The sequence below is a fragment of the Parasteatoda tepidariorum genome, chromosome 2 (genome assembly GCF_982258835.1).
Source record: "Parasteatoda tepidariorum strain Cologne lab strain chromosome 2, Ptep-v5.0, whole genome shotgun sequence".
NCBI classification, from domain to species: Eukaryota; Metazoa; Arthropoda; class Arachnida; order Araneae; family Theridiidae; genus Parasteatoda; species Parasteatoda tepidariorum.
Genome location: NC_141756.1, coordinates 99684255 through 99707198, shown reverse-complemented (window position 1 = coordinate 99707198; position 22944 = coordinate 99684255). Strand labels below are relative to the sequence as shown.

The 22944-nt window shown below is 31.3% G+C and overlaps 1 protein-coding gene across 3 annotated transcripts in view; it reads left to right on the top strand.

The window, feature by feature from the left end:
• LOC107440340 (ankyrin repeat and fibronectin type-III domain-containing protein 1) overlaps positions 1 to 22944 on the top strand; it is a 390356-nt gene that overhangs the window by 102861 nt on the left and 264551 nt on the right. Inside the window, exon 1 of one of the 3 annotated variants that reach the window (XM_087157860.1) lies at positions 14030 to 14259. The exons of the other annotated variants lie outside the window; for them this stretch is intronic. Within the exon in view, the coding sequence (XP_087013986.1) occupies positions 14219 to 14259 (41 nt within the window). The 5' untranslated portion in view covers positions 14030 to 14218. Of the gene's footprint in view, positions 1 to 14029; positions 14260 to 22944 lie in introns of those variants that run through there. 3 annotated transcript variants of the gene reach the window in all.

The following is a 22944-nucleotide window of genomic DNA, read 5'->3' as shown; positions in this document are numbered from 1 at the left end:
TATTGATATAATTACAAGACAAAGATGTATTTCATCGAAATCGCAAGAAATTCTGATCGCGACGAATTGACACTACGACGAGTTGGGACTGCGATGAATTATCGTTGCGACGAGTTGTGTCTATGAGGAGTTGTGCTTGCGACGAACTGACCCAGAACCAAATTTTTTCAAATCATTTGAAAAGCTCTGGAGATAAGTGATATTAAGCTTACAATCGTTTTCTGCTTAAACTAGTATTTGAACCATATATTCTAGATTTCGGCTACCGAATTTTCCAGATTCAGAATCTGTTGGAAAAAGGTATGGTAATTCAGAGATTTAAGGCGTCTGTTTTTGTAAATATCGTATGTACAAATTAAGTAGAGCATTTTAGGTGTAGCTCTCGAACAACTGTAATTGAGTCCTTGTGCGTGAAAATTCGATGATTAGATCAAAAGTTATTCAGGATGTTCATTTTTTTTTGCGCATGGCACATGTCAGAAATGTTTCTAAACGAATTCAATAATTTAAGTTGAACTACTAAGCCAGCAATTTCTTGGAAAAAAATTTAATTTATAACAACAATTTTGTTTTGAAACAAAAACAACTAATAAATATCATGCTTTATTTAAATTCTTTAAATCAAGCAAGCTAACGATTTATTATTTATTGGATTACTGTAGGGATGCAAATGTACCATCTTGGACTCCTTGCGGGTGTCCAGGGAGGTACGTCGCTTCACCGTGTACCTTTATCCTTTCCATTACCCTCATGTAAATTAATAAAAATAGTTATTTTTGTTTATGTTGATCTATAAATCATAAATTGAATCAACGATAATGAGAGATGCGTTTTCATGCCAGTTATTTTCAAAACAATCGAGATTTGATGTTCAAGAATGCTTTTATGTTTATTTCTTAACTTTTTTTTAAAAAAACATATTTTTAATAAATTATTTGAAATAATGAAACAATATTTCTGGTAGAATTTATTGAGCATTGTTATAAACTCCAACATTAACAAAATGATATAAAATACATTCAAAAAGTATACATATATAAATAGAAGATACATTTTTATGCCCATGATGCTCAAAATAATCTGGATTTGATGCTCAAAAACGCTTTTAGGTTTATTTTTTTAAAACTTCTTTTTTAAAATATTTTTAATAAACTATTTGAAATAATGAAACAATACTTCTGGAAGAAATTATTGTGTATTGTTATTAACTCTAACAATAACAAAATGCTTAAATATACAGTTAAAAAGAAAATATGCAGTTAAAAAGCATTTGATGCGTAAAAACACATATGTTTATTTTTTTATTTTTTTAAAAAACATTTTTAATAAATTATTTGAAATAATGAAGCAATATTTCTGGCAAAAATTATTGATTATTGTTATTTACTCTAACAATAAAAAAATGATAAAAGATACATTTAAAAAACATACACATATAAATGAAAGATACATTTTTATGTTCATAATGCTCAAAACAATGGATATGTGATGTTTAAAAACACTTACGTTTATTTTTTTATTTTTTTTTTAAGAAATATTTTTAATAAATTATTTGAAATAATGAAACAATATTCTGGCAAAAACTTACTATTCTTATCAAATCCAATAGTAAATCAATGTCAACATCATTGTTAAAAAGTATCGAAATTCTTACTAGTAAACGTATCAAATGTATATCAGTATCAACATATTCAATACAAAACAAAATAAAATTATCTCAATAAAAAAACCTTTTTTTTAAACTTCCTCCAATTTTAAAACAGGCATCCTTTCATTTTATGTCCTAAGCTATAAATCCATTAATGACATAAATACTAAATATTGCAACTACAATATTTTACAATTTGAAGAAAAACAATTTCAGTATTAATAATTGACTTATTAAAAAATATAATTTCTCTACGACAAGATGTAATTTATGGCGAATTTCATACCCATATATGAAGACATTTCATTATTTTCAATGTAAGCAGTCACTTTCGAAAATACATAAACTAGATATTTTGGCAGCTTCTTTTTTCTATTTGCAGCTTTGAATTTTCTTCAGGGCCACAATCATAGTTCTTACTCATATTAAGTCAAACTTTTCTTTGAATACCAACAAAGCAAATTTTATAACAGCAATTTAGAAGCAAGTAACAAAAAATTCTATTAGTAAATGATGATTAGATACTGACTCATTGATTGAAAAATTGATGACTGCAATAAAATGCACTTGAGTAGGTACACTGACACAATTTTATATTATTCTATTTTTTTCCTCCCTCTTTCTTTTCTCTTATTCCTTTGAATTAAACAAAATTTTAAAAGAATATAAAAATGCATTAATATCTAAAACTTTTAGATGTTATCGCAAAATATCACATTAACACTAGATTGCCTAAGGAAGTCATTTTGACTGCTTTTAGTTTCAATTAGAAAAACAATGTTGTATATAATGACACAATTTCTTAGAATTTTGTACAACATATAGTTTTTTTATTGTTAATATTCACTAATAACTTGTTTTGCAACAGTAAATGATATCAAAAATTAATTTAAAACAAATTCCTTTACACATTATTTATTCTTTTACATTGCAGTCATTTTGACTGCAATGTATTTTTTTACTGCTGCTGAATTTTGACTGCTGCTGAATAGAGACCCAAATTTCTATTGGCAATACATTCTAATTGGCGATATATTTTCTTTGGCGATAAAGTAACTTCTTGTAAAGATCAATTGAAATGTGCATGGTCATGAGTCACGGGATACAAGTGGAGATTTGAATATTCTACACAGAAAACTATGGGGATTGAGCGTTCGCCTTCGAATGAGGTGAACCGGGTTCTAATCTCAGCGATAGCTGATCGATACGAATTCCGCATCCGGCTTGCACCGACCGCAGTGCTGACGTGAAATATCCTCAATGATAGACGGATCATGGGTTAGAGTCAGGCCGTCAGGCTAACCGTGGGAGGTTCTCGTGGTCTTCCTCTCCATGCAACCCAAATGCGGGTTAGCTCCATCAAAAAAAGTCCTCCACGGAGGCAAATTTCTTCCAATACACGATTTAGGAGTTCCCTTGTCTTCTGGATTAGGTTCAAAATTACAAGGTTACGGAGTTGAAAATTAGTAATCGCAAACCCATAAAATTGGGTCGGCTGTTCAACGACGGTTATAATAGGAAAAGAATAGAGTCGTGGTGGCTCAGGGGATAGAACGCTCTACTCCCAATGAGGTGAACCGGGTTGGAATCCCAGCAGTAGCTGATTGATTCGAATACGGCACCGCACTTGTCTTCTAGATTGGGTTCAGAATTACACGAATACGGAGTTGAATATTGGTTGTCGTAAACCCAAAATTGTATCAGCTGTTCAACAACGGTTAAAAAATAAAAATTATAAATAGAAAGAATGTGGTCGAACTTATGATTGTAAGATAACATATACATAAAAGCGAGTAACTTAAACCTAGCAAAAATTATATACTGCTTTTTATACTGCTATTAAAATGTTCGAAAACAACATCTGAACGGACATTGACGAACCAAAATTAGGAAACGATTAGGGGTTTCATATTTTGAAGCGTTCAAAACTCATTTCAAAAACGTAAACGCAAGGTTGCTATTGATTTTTTTCGAAAGCTCAATACCGTTAACCATTCAGAAATAACAAACAAGTTGTTAAAAGGCCCCAAAGCATATGTCTGAAGATCTGAAAGATAAATTTCTAAAAATATATTTGTAAGAATAAAATTTGACACGCAAAGTAAGATAATGCATGGTACCACACTCACATTTATCGAATAAATAATTTGTTCTGGTACTTATAAATAAAAAATTTTATTTCCATAATTTTCTGATCACCTGAATGAATGCATTCATTCAGATTCATTCAGAATGAGGTCTACTCAAGGGAATGATTGTTTTCCCCGATTTACCTGCTGTTGCCTGTAAGTATATAATCTATATATATTCACTTGCTCACATTTACTAAGGTCTTAGAACAATCAATATTTGAAATTTACTAGTTCATGTTTCATTTTTATGTGAAAATAAAAATATTGTGTGTTTATTAAGTATGGTAGATGTATGGGTTTGATGCGTTTACGAAGAATGTTTTCTCCTTAGGTGAATGATTTTTTCAAATGATTTCTCCCCAATTTAGGTTCATTAAACCAACCATTAATATACCAGCAGATTAAAAACAGGGAGTATCCATAGATGTTGACTTACATCTGATCTTCCAGAATGTTATATTAAACAGGCTTTTACAGGCTTTAACCTCCTAGGTGAGATATCCAGAATAATAAATAAGCTCCCAAAACATCGCAGATAAAATCCCATCTTGACCCTTTTCCTGATTTCTTTAAGAGAAACTAGATTCTTTTTTAAGGTCAAGTGCCACTGCCCAGTATGCATTTGACCGGTACACCGAACACGGATGTTTCTCCTAATCTATCCTCAGCAAATAGTATTAAAATATCGAATAAATATAATAATATCAAAGAATAAATTACAGTGACCTCTCACTTATGCACCGCCTCTTTTATGCGCATTTTTCATTTATACGACGATTTTTATAAGTCCCAGTACATTAGGTAGGAAAATAATGATAAACATCCTTCGTTTATGCGTCGCTTTAAAAATAAATTTTTCAATTACGCGCCGAAATTTTAGGCTAACATTTTAATTTTTTTATCCTTTGAATATTTTTTTCTTTTTTAAGAAAAATGTTTTAAATTAAAAATGAAGCAAAAGCTATCCTTGTTACAGATAAAAAGAAATAGTATATGTTGTTAGATCTTTTTGAATTTTCTTCCCCCTGTGACCTTTTCATTTTTGCTGTTTCTGGAGAGACATTCTTTCTAGAATTTTGAATAGGGTGTCTTTTATGTTACACCAACAACAATGAAAGCCCATTCATCTTTTAGAAAATGACCATTCTTCTTGTCCAGAGGTTAGTTTTAATCCCTTGCTGTTGTCTAGAAAAAAAAAGACACCTGGAATACGAAAGATGAAAGAGACCGCGATTACTTACTTGCAGTCAGATGGACAACATGAGTAAATAAAAGGAGGTGATCTGCTTAGTCAAAGACAGTAGTGATCGAACAGTGACAGTAGTAATCAAACAATTTATTGTGCAGCATATTATGACGTCAAGTACTTTTCTTAGAAATTTATCATGTGATGTTTCACCCCCTCCCATAAAACTCAAATTTTTTGTGAAGAACTGTTCATTTATATCTAACTAAAACTTGTGGACGATGAGAACGTGGAGGATGATAAAGTTCCTCCAAATCACACAGCAGTATTAGAAGCTTTAGACACTATTTGTGACTATTTACTATTTAATTTTGCTTCTGAAACTCTTTTATTTACTTTAATTTTGCTTTAATTTTGCCTTATCCCATTTATATGAACTGGAAAAAACTGTTTTTTAAAATACGTCGGCAAAAACAAATACAAACATGCATTAAGATTATTTTGTAAGAAAATAAATTCTCTTAAGGTACGTTAAATTTTTCTTTGTATAATTATAGTAAATACCAAAACAGTATAAATATTAACATTTTATCTTTAGAAACATATTTATGCATATTGTCACTGCAATTTACGTTGCGTTTAAGAATTTTGAAGTTTTTCACTTATGCGCCTCTTTCACTTATGCGCTTTTCACTCTTGGTCCCTTACACCGGTGCATAAGTGAGAGTTCACTGTATTATCAAATCGGATATAGCAAATATTTCGGACATTCACCAAAGCGACTATGTGATTGTTGACATCCACCGGTGAAGGTCGACATTCTCTTGATTTCGGTCATACAGGGTAACATATATTTTTCATCATAATTTTTCAAAACGTTTTGGCACAAACAAATGAGTACAGTCATTTCCAGACTATAGATAAATTCTCATGTATATTTATCATAATTAAGGCCCGGATTTTGATGACATTTGCATTTTTTGCATTTTTGGACATTTTTTGTCCTTTAGAGCATTTTTTTAGATTTATAGGGCATTTTTCCTTAAATTCGGGGGCGTATTTTGCATTTTAATGCATTTTTTAAAGTTTTTGTTAATTTTTTCCAATTTTTATTATTTTTTATCAATTTTCATTATTACACTGACTTCCAAACAATGAAGAAAATCTATAGAATATTAACAGGTGAAGCAACATCTTTTCAAATTGAAGAAGAATTGTCACTAAGTGAGACCGTCTTTTTGAAGTACGCACCTATAACATCAGTAGACATTGAAAGAAGCTTCTGCAGGAATGAAAATTTACTTTCAGACAAGTACGCTCGTTTACATTTCAAATTATCAAAAAACATTTAATAATCCAATGTAATTCTGATATTTTGTAATATTATGAGATGGAAGTTGTTATATCCATTAAAGTTTCTATACAAAATAAAAATATTTTCGTGTCAATATATTTTCCTTTTTTTGTTATTTTAGGATATAAAACATATTTTTCAAACTTTAATGAACGTAGAACAAGTATTGCATTGCTTTATATTTTTTAAATGACTCATAATAGTTTTAAAGAGCAAAACATTATTTTAATTCAATATTTTTACTTTTTTTAAGGCACTTTTTTACATTTTTAAGGGCATTTTTTGCCCTTTTTAAGGGTATTTTTTGCACTTTTTAAGGGCATTAATTGAGATTTTTTAGGTCATCAAAATCCGGGCTCTAATCATAATCATTGGAAAGGCGAGAATATTTATATAGTTTAAAAAAAAATACTATTTAATATATAAAAATTACAGTGATCTTTGCACTTTAATCCCCGAGGCTTTCACCACTTATGTTTTTCGTATGTATTTCAAAAGCATAATATTTGCATTTAAAATTACAACATGAAAATTAATTTTAAATTTATGAAAACTAATGAAAATATAATTAATTATATATTTGTCTTAGGATGTTTGCTCCTTGGCCTTCTCCACAAGACAACGTCTTAAGAAATCGATCTAGTCTTTTAGAAATGTCGAAAATCTTATTCACCCTTAGGTATAATTAATTAAAATGCAAAAGTGAATTCAATTTGACACGGTTGTTCTCAGCATTTGCAAATTTTTTGATTGATTATCCACTTCATAATTAAAAACTTCCATAAATAGAAACGATTCGATTAAAAATAAATTGCTGATTATGGGTGGTTTCTTTGACATCTTGCGTGACAGTATCTTTAGGTGTTTGAGAAAAAAAATAGAGGGCATTGACATGTCTCATGTACTAGTGAATTGGGATAGTATTTTTGTAGTGGTAGATACACAGTACTCCCCCACCAGAATTATATCTGCGATATAATTCGATGAATGGATACCACTAGTTGATTCATTGCTGTTTTGTGAGAAGCCGGGAGAACTGTATTAATATCGCCGTACTTTTTGAGTGCTGATTGTGAGAGCTGTATTAAGTTCACGATCGTGGTCACTCCAGTGTGGCCATTATCAGTCGAGTGAATATGTTGTACGTTGCGTGTAATCGAAACTGAGTGGCAACAGCACGAGGAGGTGGATAATGTCGCAGTCACAAGTAGCAAGTCAACTGCTCATGTGAACCCTCCAAGTAGGCGTGTTCACATCATGTCCGAAGGTCACCAATGTGGGGGGTGTTACTGTTGAGGTAGGAGTTTTCCCATCACGTCCGGGTCACCAATGTGGGGGGTGAGCTGTTATCGACAATGTCAACCTTCGTCTATGTAAAGGTACCCCGACATAGAATCGAGTTATCATGTCTTATGTGCTAGTGAATTGGGATTGTATTTCTGTTGTGGCAGATACACTACAATCTGCTTTCGAAAATTGGAGTACAGCCAATAGAAGACTACAATTGGGGTTTCGCACAAAGAGGACTGCGAAGTACTTTTAAGTTGAATTCTCTTTTCCATTGGTATTTTAAAGTTAAGAGAAACTCAGATAAACATAAAGAAAGCCACGAAATTAAAACAAAAAGTTTTTTTTAAAATATCAAAATCCAAACAAATGGTCAATATCAAAATATCAAAACCCATGGTCAAACTTCACCACTGGGTATTCTAAAGTAATCCTATCGTCAATTGTTTGCATTTTGTTATTTTGAAATTTTTGTTGATCATTTGAATTTTTCAGTTAACTCCAGGTTTATTAGAACTCACTTTTCTATCCGTTCTAAACTTCTTATGAATGAGAATTTGCTATGAAAGGTTATTATCCGTTTTTTTCTACATTTATTTCGTGTAGAAAAAAACACTAATCATGATTTGTAAAGAAAAATGGAATTTCTCTTACAGTGTTTTAAAAAAATACTTTAAGAGTGTTACAAAATATCTAAAAAAAAATAATTAACCTTTAAATTAATTTTTGAAGTTCAAAATGTAGAGAAAATATGTAAAAAATTACAGAATAAAAAAAAAGAGAAAAAAAAATGAAAAATTAATAAAAATCCGGAAAATCCATTTTTACGTGATATTTATTATTTAATGTGGTATATTCCATTTTATTTCAATTTTTTTAGTGCTCTTTACACTATTATATTAATATATTTTGATTTGGCTATATTGCTTATATATTTTGCTTTGGCTATATACAATATTAGAAAGCACTCCTTTTTGCATATATAATCGTGTGAGCTGATGAAAAGACTATATATTTTTCCGGATTTTTGTTAATTTGCATCTTTTTTTCTTTTTTCTTTCTTTTTTTTTATTATTCTGTAATTTTTTCGATGTTTTCTCTACATTTTGAACTTGTTTTATGAGTTTGAGTTTTATATGAGATATATATGATAGTTGATATGAGATGAATTTTATATGAGATGAATTTTATATGAGATGAATTTTATATGATATATATATACTCAGTACTTCATTAAGAGCTAAATAATTTAATTTAATGTAGGCTAGAATAAACATCGAAAATATTTTTCACAAGTCATTTAATGTCACAAGTTATTTTACAGTTTTACATTTTTTTTAAAATTTTCTGCTGAAATTAAATGTATATTTGATGTTTGTGCATTCTTTTATACATTTAGTTTTGAGTAAGAAAAATAATAATTTTACTGCTATTGTTGCAGTATAATAATAATAAAATATAATGTTAGAGAAGTGATTTTTTGATTTTTCGTTGTAGTAGAAATGCCTTTAAAGTTGATATAAAAATTATATTTAGTTGATTAGTTTGAAAATGTTTTTTTTTCATATGTTATAGAATAATTTATGTTCTGTTGCATGAATTTACTTCTTTTAAAAATCTTTACTCGCTTTCTAGTTTGAAATTTTTGATAACCGTCAGTGTTATTTGAAACATCCTGTTAAATTTATTATAATTGAATGAATAACATTATTAAATTTAGCTATAAAATTTTATTAAAATTAGTTGAAGGTGAGATGTTTAATACTTGAAGTTACCTTATCGCTATTCAGAACGCTGGAAAAACTCACATTTTCTTTCTTTTTTAGAACTAGTTAATAACTCATATATTAAGAGGTTTTTAACTTAGATATTAGGATGCAAAATGTAAAATATTATTACAAATCTCGTTTAAGTTTCTATAGTTGTATAAAAATAAGGAAAAAAAAACTTGATAGCTATTACGCTCTGAAATCGAGAATAGAATCCATAAAATGTTCGCATTCTAATTGTAAAACTCAAAAATAATTACTCTCGTTCGAGTAGGGCAGGTACAAAAATATTTCTTTTTAACTTCTCGCCATAGTGATTGGGTTGAGAGTAACTGGGTTGTTAGTTGCATGTTTGTTCTTTTTTCTACATTTTTTTTGTGTAGAAAAAAAAATAATCATGATTCGTAAAGAAAAATAGAATTTCTCATACAGTGTTTAAAAAAATACTTTAAGTGTGTTAAAGAATATCTATAAAAATAATTACCCTTTGAAAATAACTTAAGTCAATATGAATTTATTAAAAAATAGCGTATACGTTCAAAACTAAATTTTAAAATATTTCAAGGGACTTTTACGTATTTAAAAAAAAGTATTAAATCCTTTTCTATTGCATATTCCAAAAAATATTTTTAAAAATACGAATAAAATAAGAATTTTCAAAAGGACATTTTCGCAAGACGACTTAAAATGCGGAAATTTTGGCCTGATCTCAAACGAAAAACTTTCACTTTAGAAAAAGACGAGGAGATTTTTAAATTTAGGTCTGAAAGTGAGAACTTACTTTATACTATGACTAGCTGAATACCTGTTCTCCGCATAGAGGGAATAAAAAAAGTGTGTCTAAGATAAACGTACAAAAAGCGTCAGTGGTGTGACATACTACGAAACCATGAACAAATTGAAAGGCATATTCGGCGCATTTAATAAAGCTAAAATAATTTCAATTATTTCTTATACCCATTCTTCATACAGAGTGAATTAAAAACAAATCAACAAATCAGTATTGTAAAATGCTACGAAATCATGCACAAACTGAAAGGCATATTCGCCGCATTCATCTCTGTATATATATATATATATATATATATATATATATATATATATATATATATATATATATATATATATATATATATATATATATATATATCCCTTTTTATTAGAAATTGGGTCGATTTGTAATAACTAAACTGTTTTTCTTTTAAATATTACATTTAAAATATGAATGCTAGTTAATGTATAATGACTAAAATTTATAGTGAATGTCTAAAATTAAAATTTGAAAACCATGAAATTAGTTTCAGTTATTCTCTATATTAAACGCTTTGTAAAAATTTTAAGTTAATATTCCATAATATTCCACAACCTTCTTATTTATTTTCAAAATTGTGCCTTATTCCTTAAATGAATCTCAGAGTAATTTGCATACTTTTGTTGTGGTAATTTCAAAAGATGCATTCACACTTTAAATGATCAATATTCATGAGTTCGTTCTTACAACCAGATTCATATTCTTTCGCGTTTATCCTCACGTTATTTCGCAGCTAAGTTAATTACAAATAAAGCTTTCTAAGTGGGAATATCATAGAAATTCGAGAAACTTGTAATTTGGGATTCTCTCCTGACAATTACTCTAATTATATATCGAAATGAAACTTTTCATATGCTGTGGTGGTCACACGGCTCTCAGACTTCTTGGTAAAAACATGTTATTTACTGTCAATTACCCTCATAATGAGATGAAATCCTTTTAGTTGAACAACACACGCTTTTATGGGAGAAACAGGAAGGGCTTTTTCTACTTACTAATTTTGGAATAAACGTTAAAATGTTTTGAAAAACACGAGAGGGCTTAAAATATAGATTGAATAAATATATAGATAACATATAGATGAATATATAGATAACATATAGCTGAGTATATAGATTACATATAGATGAGTATATAGATAAAATATAGCTAAGTATATAGATTACATATAGATGAATATAGATATAGAGTTATTACTTGATGAATCTAAACAGATAATAATGAAACAAAAGATTTAAAAACTAGATTTTGTAAAAGATCTAAGAGACTAAGTCCCCTGTTCGCAGCCGCTCATCCAATCCCAATTATTCCTACCAGGGGTCTGTCCAGACATTTTGTGAAAGGTCCGTTTTTGTAAAATTGTGAAAAAATTACTCGTAATTTGTGAATATAAAATAAATGTTAAGTCACATTCTTTCAACCAGGGTCCTGCTTTTGTGAATTGGTGCAAATAGGGTCCGTTATTGCAAAAAAGCTTTTTCAAGGAGTTTTTAAATTGTAAAGACATACAAGATTATGCTCAACACTGTAAAATTATAATTAAAAAAAATAAATTTTAAAAAATAAACAGCAATTGCAGCCATTAAATTAGCGATGCAACATGCAAATATTTGGAATTATTTATATATATTAGCCTATACTGCTGAATTATTATATTAGCCTATACTGCTGAAAGCAGAATATTCATTTCGGACGAATAAAGAATGAAGCGTCAGCCGAAGACAAAATTTAGTTCGTTTACATCTGTCTTTCTCCCCCCCCCCTTCCTGAGAAGGGTTTATTCGATTAACAAAACAATAATGAAGATAAACAAATTTGTGAAGGGTCCGATTAAAAGATAAATTATTTTGTGAAGGGTCCGTTTTTAAGTTAAAATATTTTGTGAAGGGTCCGTTAACGGATCCAAATTTCTTCAATACAGACCCCTGGCTTTGCAAAAGTTGTTGTTCCTTGGCAGAAAACAGTTTCTCTCCTAAAGTTAAAATTATTCAGATATATACTAAAAAGAATTCTGTTTGCCTACGCTTGTGCCTCCATTTTCCACGTTCAAATATTATTATCGATTAGTATTATAAATATTTAGATCTATTGGTGAACAGAAGTAATTTTTCTAAATGATCATTTTTTTAAAATACACATTTATATTGTTACAACATTTTGTTGTTACAGTTGATGAGTTCGCTACCGTAATTAAAAATATTCGCTTACCAAATGGGCGAATATATTAAATACTATTTTCGCTTGTATCTCATTGTTGCAGATCGTTAAGTTCCAAATCATTAATCGGAGGCAGAGCTCTTGTTAACACTTGAGCAATCTGTTGAGTTGAAATTGTGAGGAACGATAAATTCTTTAACCCACCTTTCGCGATAAATTTTTACTTCCAGAAACGAGTGAAAATTTTCATACGATTAGTCAAAACACCACTGTTTAAATTAATCAGTGCTCCAGCTAATTGAGAAGTGGTTGAAATTTTGAGGGATGTCTATTTATTTTGTAATGAACAATCAACAAGCATTGTCAATAATCACTGTTCTCAAACAGAGTTTTGAAGGCTCTAGCTAATCATTGTTGTTGTTGTTCATTTACGTCACACTAGAGCACAATGGGCTACTGGCAACGGTCTGAGAAACATCCCTGACGATGATCCGAAGGCACACCATCACAATTTTGGTCCTCTGCAGAGGGGATGGCACCCCCGCTGTGGTAGCCTTGCGACCTGCACGCGAAGTCGAGCACTTTACGGCAGAACAGTTTAACCAGGACCAATACCGAACACCCTCGGTACGTACTCAGACTGATCCAAGTGGTCACCCACTCGCTCACTGACCGCAGCCAGTGATGCTTGACTTCAGTGATCTGCTGGGAACCGAGTCTTAACGATCAGTCTACTGCGGGACTCTAGCTAATCAATAGCAAGTTAATGAAACTGTAGTAAAATGCAAGTCATATCTAGGATTCTAAGAGAAATCGAACCCACTGCCTTCATACAACAGAATGTTTGGTGAAAAGACAATACTCCTCAGTCATGAAAGGAAATGGTATCAACACCATGTATGGCTAAGGTTTTTAATTAACTTCGGTTTCTGCCATCTTCTTTGTTCAAAACTTTAATTACTAGTTCAAAGTTTAGTAATTTTCTGATCCCGTAGTGGACTGATCGTAAGGACACGGTTCCCAATAGAACACCGAAGTCAAGCATCACTGGCTGATCGGTATCGATCCTCGTTCTGTTCTACCATAAAGTACTCGACTTCACGCGTAGTTCGTCGGCCTACCAAAACAGAGGAGTCATCCTCACTGCAGAGGATGGAAATTACTATTGCATGTCGTCGGACCATTCTCAAGGACGTTTCCCAGACTGCCAATAACCCATTGTGCAGCTCTAGTGAGACGTAAATGAACTACACAAAACATAATATAGCTCGAATTCTTTATTTTCACACTTTAAACGAACACTAGTCCCGCAGTGGACTGATCGTTAAGACACGGTTCCCAGCAGATCACCGAAGTCAAGAATCACTGGCTACGGTCAGTGTGCGGGTGGGTGACCACTTGAATCAGTCTGCGCAAGGAACGAGGGTGTGCGGTATTGGTCCTCGTTAAACTGTGCTACCGTAAAGTGCTCGACTTCGCGCGCAGGTCGTCGGGCTACCGAAGCGGGGCTGCCATCCCCTCCGCAGAGGATCAAAATTGTGATGGCGAGTCTTCGGATCATCCTCCGGGTGTTTCACAGACCGTCGCCAATAGCCCATTGTGCAGCTCTAGTGCGACGTAAATTAACAACAACAACTTAAACGAACACTACAACTTCCAGTTACAAACTGAGCATGGCTTTTGCTAGTTATCTAGTCGCAGTTTGTTTTAATTTGTTTCATCAATATTTCGCGAGATTTTTTTTGTTTATGAATATTTTTTATCGTAATAATGACTTACTAATATTTGAAAAGCATTTTATTTTTGTATTTCTTCGTTTTTTAAATATTAAATTCACATAAATCTGCAAATAAAACCATTCACTGACGATAAAAATGCGGTTTAAATTTTCGTTCCTCAACCAAAAGTCCAACAGGTATGCGTTTTATTGCTTTACTTATGTGTTGTGTTTTACTTTAAGTGACTGCATTATTATAAAGAAACTGTAAAGGGATAATAGTATATTGTAAATACTACTGATCTGATTGTTATGCATCCCGTAATTGAGTGTCTTGAATTTTACTAATATTTTGTTTAATCAGTGGTTAGAACAATACAACAATTACAATTGAATAAAAATTTCGTTTGAAGTTTTGCCGGCGTATTCACAAATGGCCTACGAATCAAAAGTAATTTGAAAGAGCTAAAACAATTGTTTTTTATTTTTCAATTTTCAACTTCATAAATTATTTCATTTTGTTTCTGTTATTCTACATTTAGTATCCTACAGTTTTTTTGGAATCAAGCAAAATTCTTTAAAAAAAATATTTAAGTGAATTGAAATTTTAGTATTAGCAGTGTTTTTGAAAGTGTTATATAAATATTCAAATTTTTATTACTGGAATAAAGCTTTTCCATAAAATTCTGTTTATGGGAAAGCGCTGGCTGAAACATTTGAAAATTTAAAATTTCAAGTCTGTTATTCTAAATATTTTCTATATATGTAGAGTAACATGAACCAAGTCAGAATACTTTTTTTTATGTTTATAATCTAATGATATGATAATAACGTTATTACTATAATAATATTAATGAACAAAGTAATAAAATAAATAAACTAAAAAAAAAATTATTACTGCATTGTTGCACATTTTTCTGTATTCTGTACATTTCTTGAACATTTTTCTACACACCCTTGATATTTCGAAGTCTATAGTTTTTGCAAAACAATGTAATGTAAAAAAAGTGAAAAATTCTTGAGAAAAAGTCATTAAAATTGTGTTAACCTTTCAAACAAATTGGAATAAACAAACATGGTAGCTTATCAAGTTTGTATTCCTGCGGCCTGCAGGTTGTGTTCTTTGCTGCAATAATAATTCTCCAATCGAAAAGATATTCCTTTTCTACAAGTTTAACGCAGCAAACCAACATTAATATCCAAAACAGCAGCTCTTATGACTCCTTCACAAAGTTTCTTAATCTCAATTTTTGTTTTCTTGTAAAGTCATATTTCAATATGAGATAAAATTAAAAAGTGTTTTTTTTATTATTTGATTGAGATCGAGAAACTTTGCTGTTTTAATTAAAAAATTTTTTGAAATATTTGTACAAAGAAGTTTTAATTTTTTAAATGTCCAAAAAAATTTTTTAGAGGTATTTTATGCTGAAAATCATAATATTGATCATTATGAAAAATAAATTGAAGTCACAAAACTTTGTTTATGTGCTACAAAGGATTTGAATTATTTTGGCCAAAATTCATTTTTCAATTTTTTCTTAAAAAAAAACATTTTTATGTTGAAAAGTATTATGTTTAGTATTAAGAGAAAAAAAAACTATGTGACAAAAGTTGCTACTTTCCAGTAAAAAATTCTTGAAATTTGCAGGAAAAAAAAATTCTCAGGAAATTATTTCAATGAATCATTATAAGAGCTTACTTAAATGTTTTGAGCATTTGAATAGCTTAATTACAGTGTCGGCCTTTTTATTTCCACCCCCTCCGCAGAGGATCAAAATTGTGATGGCATGTCTTCGGATCATCCTCCGGGATGTTTCCCAGACCGTCGCCAATAGCCCATTGTGCAGCTCTAGTGTGACGTAAATTTACAACAACTAAAACAACAACGGCCATTCACACGTATAAGTAATTTTTCCCTTACGCATTCAACATGCCAGCATTGTGTTAAAAATACTTTTTTATAAGAAATCATAAAATTGAAATTAAATGAAAAAATTTTAAGTTTTTATGTAAGTCAAAAGAAGTCTTTTGAGTTCAGGATCCTCTTCATACTGAAAAAAGATTTTTTCTTTCATACGTAACTTACAATACATTTATCAATCATATATTTCAAGTGGTTTTCGCAGTTATCTTGATGTATGCTATTTATCGAAAATGGCAGTCCAGAATTAACACGTTAAATGCCATGGAGGTCACCGGTGATACTGAGTTTGTTTATAGCACCACAGGGGTTACCGGTGACCGGCACTGAGTTTGTTCGTAGCACCACGGGTGGTCACCGGTGACCGGCGAAGCCAAGATTATTAGAATCACGTAATTCTAGTAAATTTTTACTGCTTTTAATTTTTTTAATATTATTATCGTTGCTAAAATGGTTTGAAAAAATTAATGCAATGCATAATGAGAAAGTCATTTTGGCCAGACGGACAAGCCATGTAAAATTAGAGTGGCATTCAACGTGTTAACATGTTATTTTTAATGAATTTTTTTTACCTATGAAGCATGATTTTAAAGGGCACTTTCATGTAGAAAAAAAGTTGAGATACAAATTTGTCTGAAGTTGTCAAATTTTTATAAATCTAAAGCAACGTTTGGTCAAATTAGTAACTTTCTAACTATGAATCGATAATAAAGGTATTTTTGTGCACTCAAGACCACACCTTATTACTTAGGGTTGTAATATTGAGCGCTCAAACATACAGCATGTTGCACAAATGAACATATTTGTCGTTAATTATAATCAATATTTTTTAGAAGAAAAAATAGTTTTTTTAGACAATCACATTGGTACCCTGCTTTTGAGGGAGGAAAATGTATGAATAATTTTGTGAATTAAAAAAAGGTAAATATTTGCGTCCCCCAGTTGTTCATTAACCAGTTAAGTGTCGGAATTTAATTTTCGAAATCTTCCACAAATACGTTTCGAACGCAAGGCAAATAGTTCTACGAAAAATAAGGAAAGATTATTTTTTTAATTTAAATAATTCATTCCTTAAAAGGTTATGGTTATAAGAAACTTGTTAGAAATTGTCAAAAAATACCTTAGATACACTATAAAAATAATCATGATCAGCTGGCACTGACATCATGCATCACGTGCGGGTATTATCTGTGATCTTCTCGAAGTGCTGGTACCCAATTGTCGAGATGAATAGTAATCGTCACGTAATTTTTTTTTTTTAAAGAAAATTTAGACGCATTAATTTAGACGTAATGACAAGTGAAACAAGTGTTCCCAGGGTCTTCCTATTTTACCATCTTCCTTTATAGTTTAACCGCCCCCCCCCCCTAATTTCTAGAACTCATTAGTTAGCTATGTTACTTTGAATGTAGTTAGTATTTCACATGGAGCTCGATGCCTTCCATTCAATCTGTTGCACTCTTAGATTGAAAATTATTTGAATTACCCTAACTGATAAATTTTTTTTTTAACCAGAAATTTTGACAAAAATTGGCATATCATTGCGGATTCTCCATAATATTTAATTTTTATATTTAAAGTGGTATTTAATTTTATTAGTATATAATTTTTATATTAAGTGTAACCCCTTAACTGATAAATTCGTTTTACCAGAAATTTTGACAAGTAAGGCGTAACATTACGGATTCTGCTTAGTACTTAAATTTTGATATTTAAAGTGGTATTTAATTTTCGTAGCATATAATTTTTATATTAAGTGTAACTCCTTAACTGATCAATTTGTTTTACCAGATACTTCAACTAAAAAGGCATACCATTACGGATTTTCAATAGTATTTAATTTTTTATATCTAAAGTGGTATTAAAATAATACGTGTCTTTAATTATTGCAAATTCAACAAAATAATCACCACTTCATAAAAATAAATAAAATATATTTATGCATACAAGTTATTGAAATAAGAGAGACTCTGGCAATTTTTTAAAAAAGTCATCTTTTTACCTACAATTGTATTTCAATTATCTTTTTATTGCCACTTGGAGAAAGGCATCCTCGAAAAAGTTGGCTGTAAAACTTTGTTTTCGCAAATGAAAAGATATAATTGCCAAAGCCACTACTTTCCCTTCCCTTTAACTTGTTGGCCTACATGAAATTGAAATTTAGTGTTTTCTTTTCCTTTCGAAAATGAAGATTAAAACCATAATCCTACTCGAAAAGTAAAAAGGGTGGTGGAGCGAAAATTGCAAACGGGGAGATTTTCTTCGGGATTGCTCCACTTTCGAATTGATCCATGGTTTAACAAGGAAGGAAGGGGGTTACTGACTTGCACGGAGACTGAACGGCCCCAGCTCTAAATTTCGATGAGACAATTTAACAGGAAGCATTTAGAACGATTGTTGCTTTCACTGATAAGGCAACCCCATGAATATAGACGAGAATTTTATGACGGAACATTTTATGCCAAAAAAGTCTTCTGAACCGGCTATTTATAAGGATCGGGGTCTGGGACATTCTCGAAATTTAAAATTCAAATCAAATAAGTAAATAGATTCTTTTTTTTCTGTCTGTAGAGCACCTAGAAGATACAACTGGATTTTGACTTATGATGTACAAATTAACCCTTTATAAGGCAGTGGGAAGTATAACTCCCAACAACTAAATTAATTTATTAAATGTCGATGAGAAGTTATTTTCTCACCTTTGATTTGTGGGACCATATTATTAAATGTCGATACGAAACTATTTTCTCATCTCTGATTTATGGGACCAATTCATTAAATGTCGATGCGAAACTAATTTCTCATCTTTGATTTGTGGGACCAATTTATTAAATGTCGATGAGAAACTATTTTCTCATCTTTGATTTGGGGGACCATATTATTAAATGTCGATGAGAAACTATTTTCTCATCTTTGATTTGTGGGACCAATTTATTAAATGTCGCTAAAAAGCTATTTTCTCACCTTTGATTTTTGGGACCAATTTATTAATTGTCGATGAGAAGCTATTTTCTCATCTTTGATTTGTGGGACCAATTTATTAAATGTCGATGGGAAGCTATTTTCTCATCTTTGATTTGTGGGACCAATTTATTAAATTTCGATGAGAAGCTGTTTTCTCATCTTTGATTTGTGGGACCAATTTATTAAATGTCGATGAGAAGCTATTTTCTCATCTTTGATTTGTGGGACCAATTTATTAAATGTCGATGCGAAACTATTTTCTCATCTTTGATTTATGGGACCAATTCATTAAATGTCGATGCGAAACTATTTTCTCATCTTTGATTTGTGGGACCAATTTATTAAATGTCGATGCGAAACTATTTTCTCATCTTTGATTTGTGGGACCAATTTATTAAATGTCGATGAGAAGCTATTTTCTCATCTTTGATTTGTGGGACCAATTTTTTAAATGTCGATGGGAAGCTATTTTCTCACCTTTGATTTGTGGGACCAATTTATTAAATGTCGATAAAAACCTATTTTCTCATCTTTGATTTTTGGTACCAATTTATTAATTGTCGATGAGAAGCTATTTTCTCATCTTTGATTTGTGGGACCAATTTATTAAATGTCGATGAGAAGCTATTTTCTCATCTTTGATTTGTGGGACCATTTCTTGATTACTCCAGAAGAAAAAAAAGAAACTAACAAAAGGGGGAGGGCTTTATTTACGTAATTGTAAAGGTTAGCAAGGAGACAAACTTGGGGATCTACTTTTTTTTTGTTGATCTTATGTTCGTTCATTTATTTAATCCAGTTTATTTTCGCATAATTTATAAATACGGTTATTTATAAGTGCAGAAGCTCAAATTTATGGCAAATTCTTATCAGTAAATAATTAAGAACCTCATCTTCCCAGAAAAAGTAATATTAGGTAATAAGCTAAATGAATTTCTTTTTATAAATCAATCTTTTTCTCAAAAATGTTTTGACAATGCTAGGAAAACAAATGACACTAGAAGGGTTAAAATGCACTATAAGAGCGTGAGGAATGTTGCGCAGTGGATGGGTGCGTCAACAGGAGTAGCTCGTTCTTTTCATACTAGTTCATAAACCAACTATTTCAAGCAATTTTATTGTTTGATATTGAATTATGAGTGTTTTCCGTTTATGATAGAGAAAAATAGCCTGTTTCGATTCTTCATTGGGGATACCTACGAGTGAGTAAGAGTGGGTATCTCGATCCTGATTAGTTTTCGAAACGTGGCATTTGTTTTCGTTAGCAAATGTTCTTTCTATTTTATTTCGAGTAAGCTAAGCCCGTCAAGTATCCATTCCCCTGAATGACACTTCTAAATTCTTTCACAAAGATTCTTTTTCAATGATTCCAATTCTTTCACAATATATTTACCCAAAGACTTAACGCAAAGAGAGCAGACATGCCAACTTGCTCCGGACAGAGAATAAATATTTTCGAGTGGTAGTTTATTAATTGTGATTCTTTATTTAATAAATTCAATTTATTAGGTTTTTAATCACCACTATTTCTAAATAATTCGAAGCCTTATATAATTCACCACTTCGTTATAACTAAGTCATGCTGAAGCGAGTAAAAAGTAAGCAAAATTAGTGAAATATGTGCAAATTTTAGTTGTAGTTACATGCCGTTTCTTAAATTATATTGGCTTGTCCGGAGCTGTTGGCATCTCTGAGAGAGGCACAAAGCCATGTGGAACACAAAGGAACTAATTATGCATCGAAGTTTCCAGGTATACAAAACAAAAATGTCACTTTTACAATAAAATACACAAACAAATAATAAATCTAAGTTAACTAAAAGACGTAGAAGAAAAAAAAATTATATTTCAAATAATTCCACGTGCGATACGACTCTGCTTTTATTTAACTTATGGTTAATCAACATTCTAACTTATGTAGAGAAACTTAGCTTTGCTGATAAAGATAAGCTAGAACTGACGTCATAGATCACGTGTGGATATGGGAAGTCTTCTTCCTGAAGTGCAAATACCCAATTTTGAATAAGGAGATATTTGTTTATATTTAATGTTTTTTTAGGTTACTATATATTCACGAAAAAGTTTGAAATCCGGTATTCTGCAGGAAAACTTTTACCGAATGCTGAAAACAGGGGTAAAAATATGAAAGCATGTCACACTTTACCTAAGCATTCTACAGAATTCTAAATGACTAACCGACAAAGTATGAAATACTTTAGGTATTCTATTCGTCATAAAATAAATCGGTATTTCATGGAAGGTCGACATTTCATAACAATAAGCCAATCTTTGCAGTTCTTCAATATTTTTTTTTCCAAATAGTATTTTTATTTTAGATAAATACACACATCTTTTAAATAATAGTCTTTATCGTGTTCTCTCTTTTCCATACAAAGCATTTCGCAATTCTAAAAAATTCTTATATATCGTACATACAATGTAAGTAAGGTTTATAACTGTTATTCTTAACTCCATACTTTGCCAAAAAGGTACTCTATAGATTTATCTAGGTATTGCATAGAGCGCACCCACATTGCCTTTATATATTGAAATTGAAAAGTAATAAATTGCATTGAGGAGTAATAAATAAAACAGGAGAGCATTTACTCATGAACGAGACTTATAACACTTCAAATAAGAAACAGTATTTCACTCTCTTGTGATAAACCTTATTAAAAGTTTCGATATTTATATTTAAAGATGTTGATATTTATGTATGGCAACATCTAATCTCTCTCTTTTGTTATTTTTGACATCAACGTAAGCGTGAGATTATAAAATAAAAAAACTCGAGGAAGTAATTTAATATTTCAACAATGGATAAATAATCGATATTTAGAGCTAAAAAATTAAGAAAAATTCCATATGGAGTACTTAAATTTCGATATCTTTTAGAACCAATTAGAATTCCTATATATATATATATATATATATATATATATATATATATATATATACACTGGTTATCATAAATTAAGGAAAAATCACAAAAATAGCGATAACTCTTTCAAAAGTAAGCCAAACCGTGCAAAATTTGCATATGTTGTCCACTAAGAGTAGCTGAGTAAAATTGCAATATGCAAATTAGTGGCGCTGCACTCGGCTTACGTCATCTGCCTGGAGCATAAAAGTCCAAGTTTGAGAGAAAGCACACAAATTTTACTGTGATTGCGACATTGAAAATCTGAGATAGCCAATTCGTAATAATGACCTCTAGGCATCATTTGCCTGAAGAACTACGATGGAGAGCCATCGGGAGACTAGAGGCAGGGCAGAGTCAATCAGAAGTGGCCAGATGGCTAAATGTGAGTCCATCTGTGGTTCATAGACTTTGGAGGCAATTTCAAACCACAGATTCGGCATCTAGGAGGTTCAGTCAAGGACGGCCAACTGTTACGACCAGTGCCGATGACCGATATTTGACATTAAGTGCACGCAGGAATAGAACCGCTACTCCGACACATCTTAGATCCTCTCTTGCTGCAGCCACCGGAAGGTTGGTGTCAACGTCAACTGTGCGCAGAAGGCTCCACGAAGGTGGTCTGTATGCGAGACGACCAGCCATTTGCGTGCCGCTCACATCACGCCATAGGAGAGACCGTTTGCAGTGGGCCCGACAACATGTCCACTGGACGTCAGATCAATGGAGGCCTGTTCTCTTTACGGATGAGTCCAGGTTTAGTCTAGAAAGTGACAGTAGACGTTATTTGATATGGAGAGAACCTGGGACCCGTTATCATCCATCAAACATCCGTGAAAGAGATGCATACGGAAGAGGCAGTGTCTGTGTTTGGGGAGGCATATCCTTAGGAGGGCGCACATACCTCCATGTCTTTCCAAGGGGAACCGTGAATGCTCAGGTTTATCGAGACAACATCCTTGATGCTTATGTGCGCCCATATGCCGGGGCAATTGGTGATTGCTTCCTGTTACAGGACGATAATGCAAGACCACACAGAGCTCGCATTGTTGATGATTATCTTCAACAGGAAACAATTA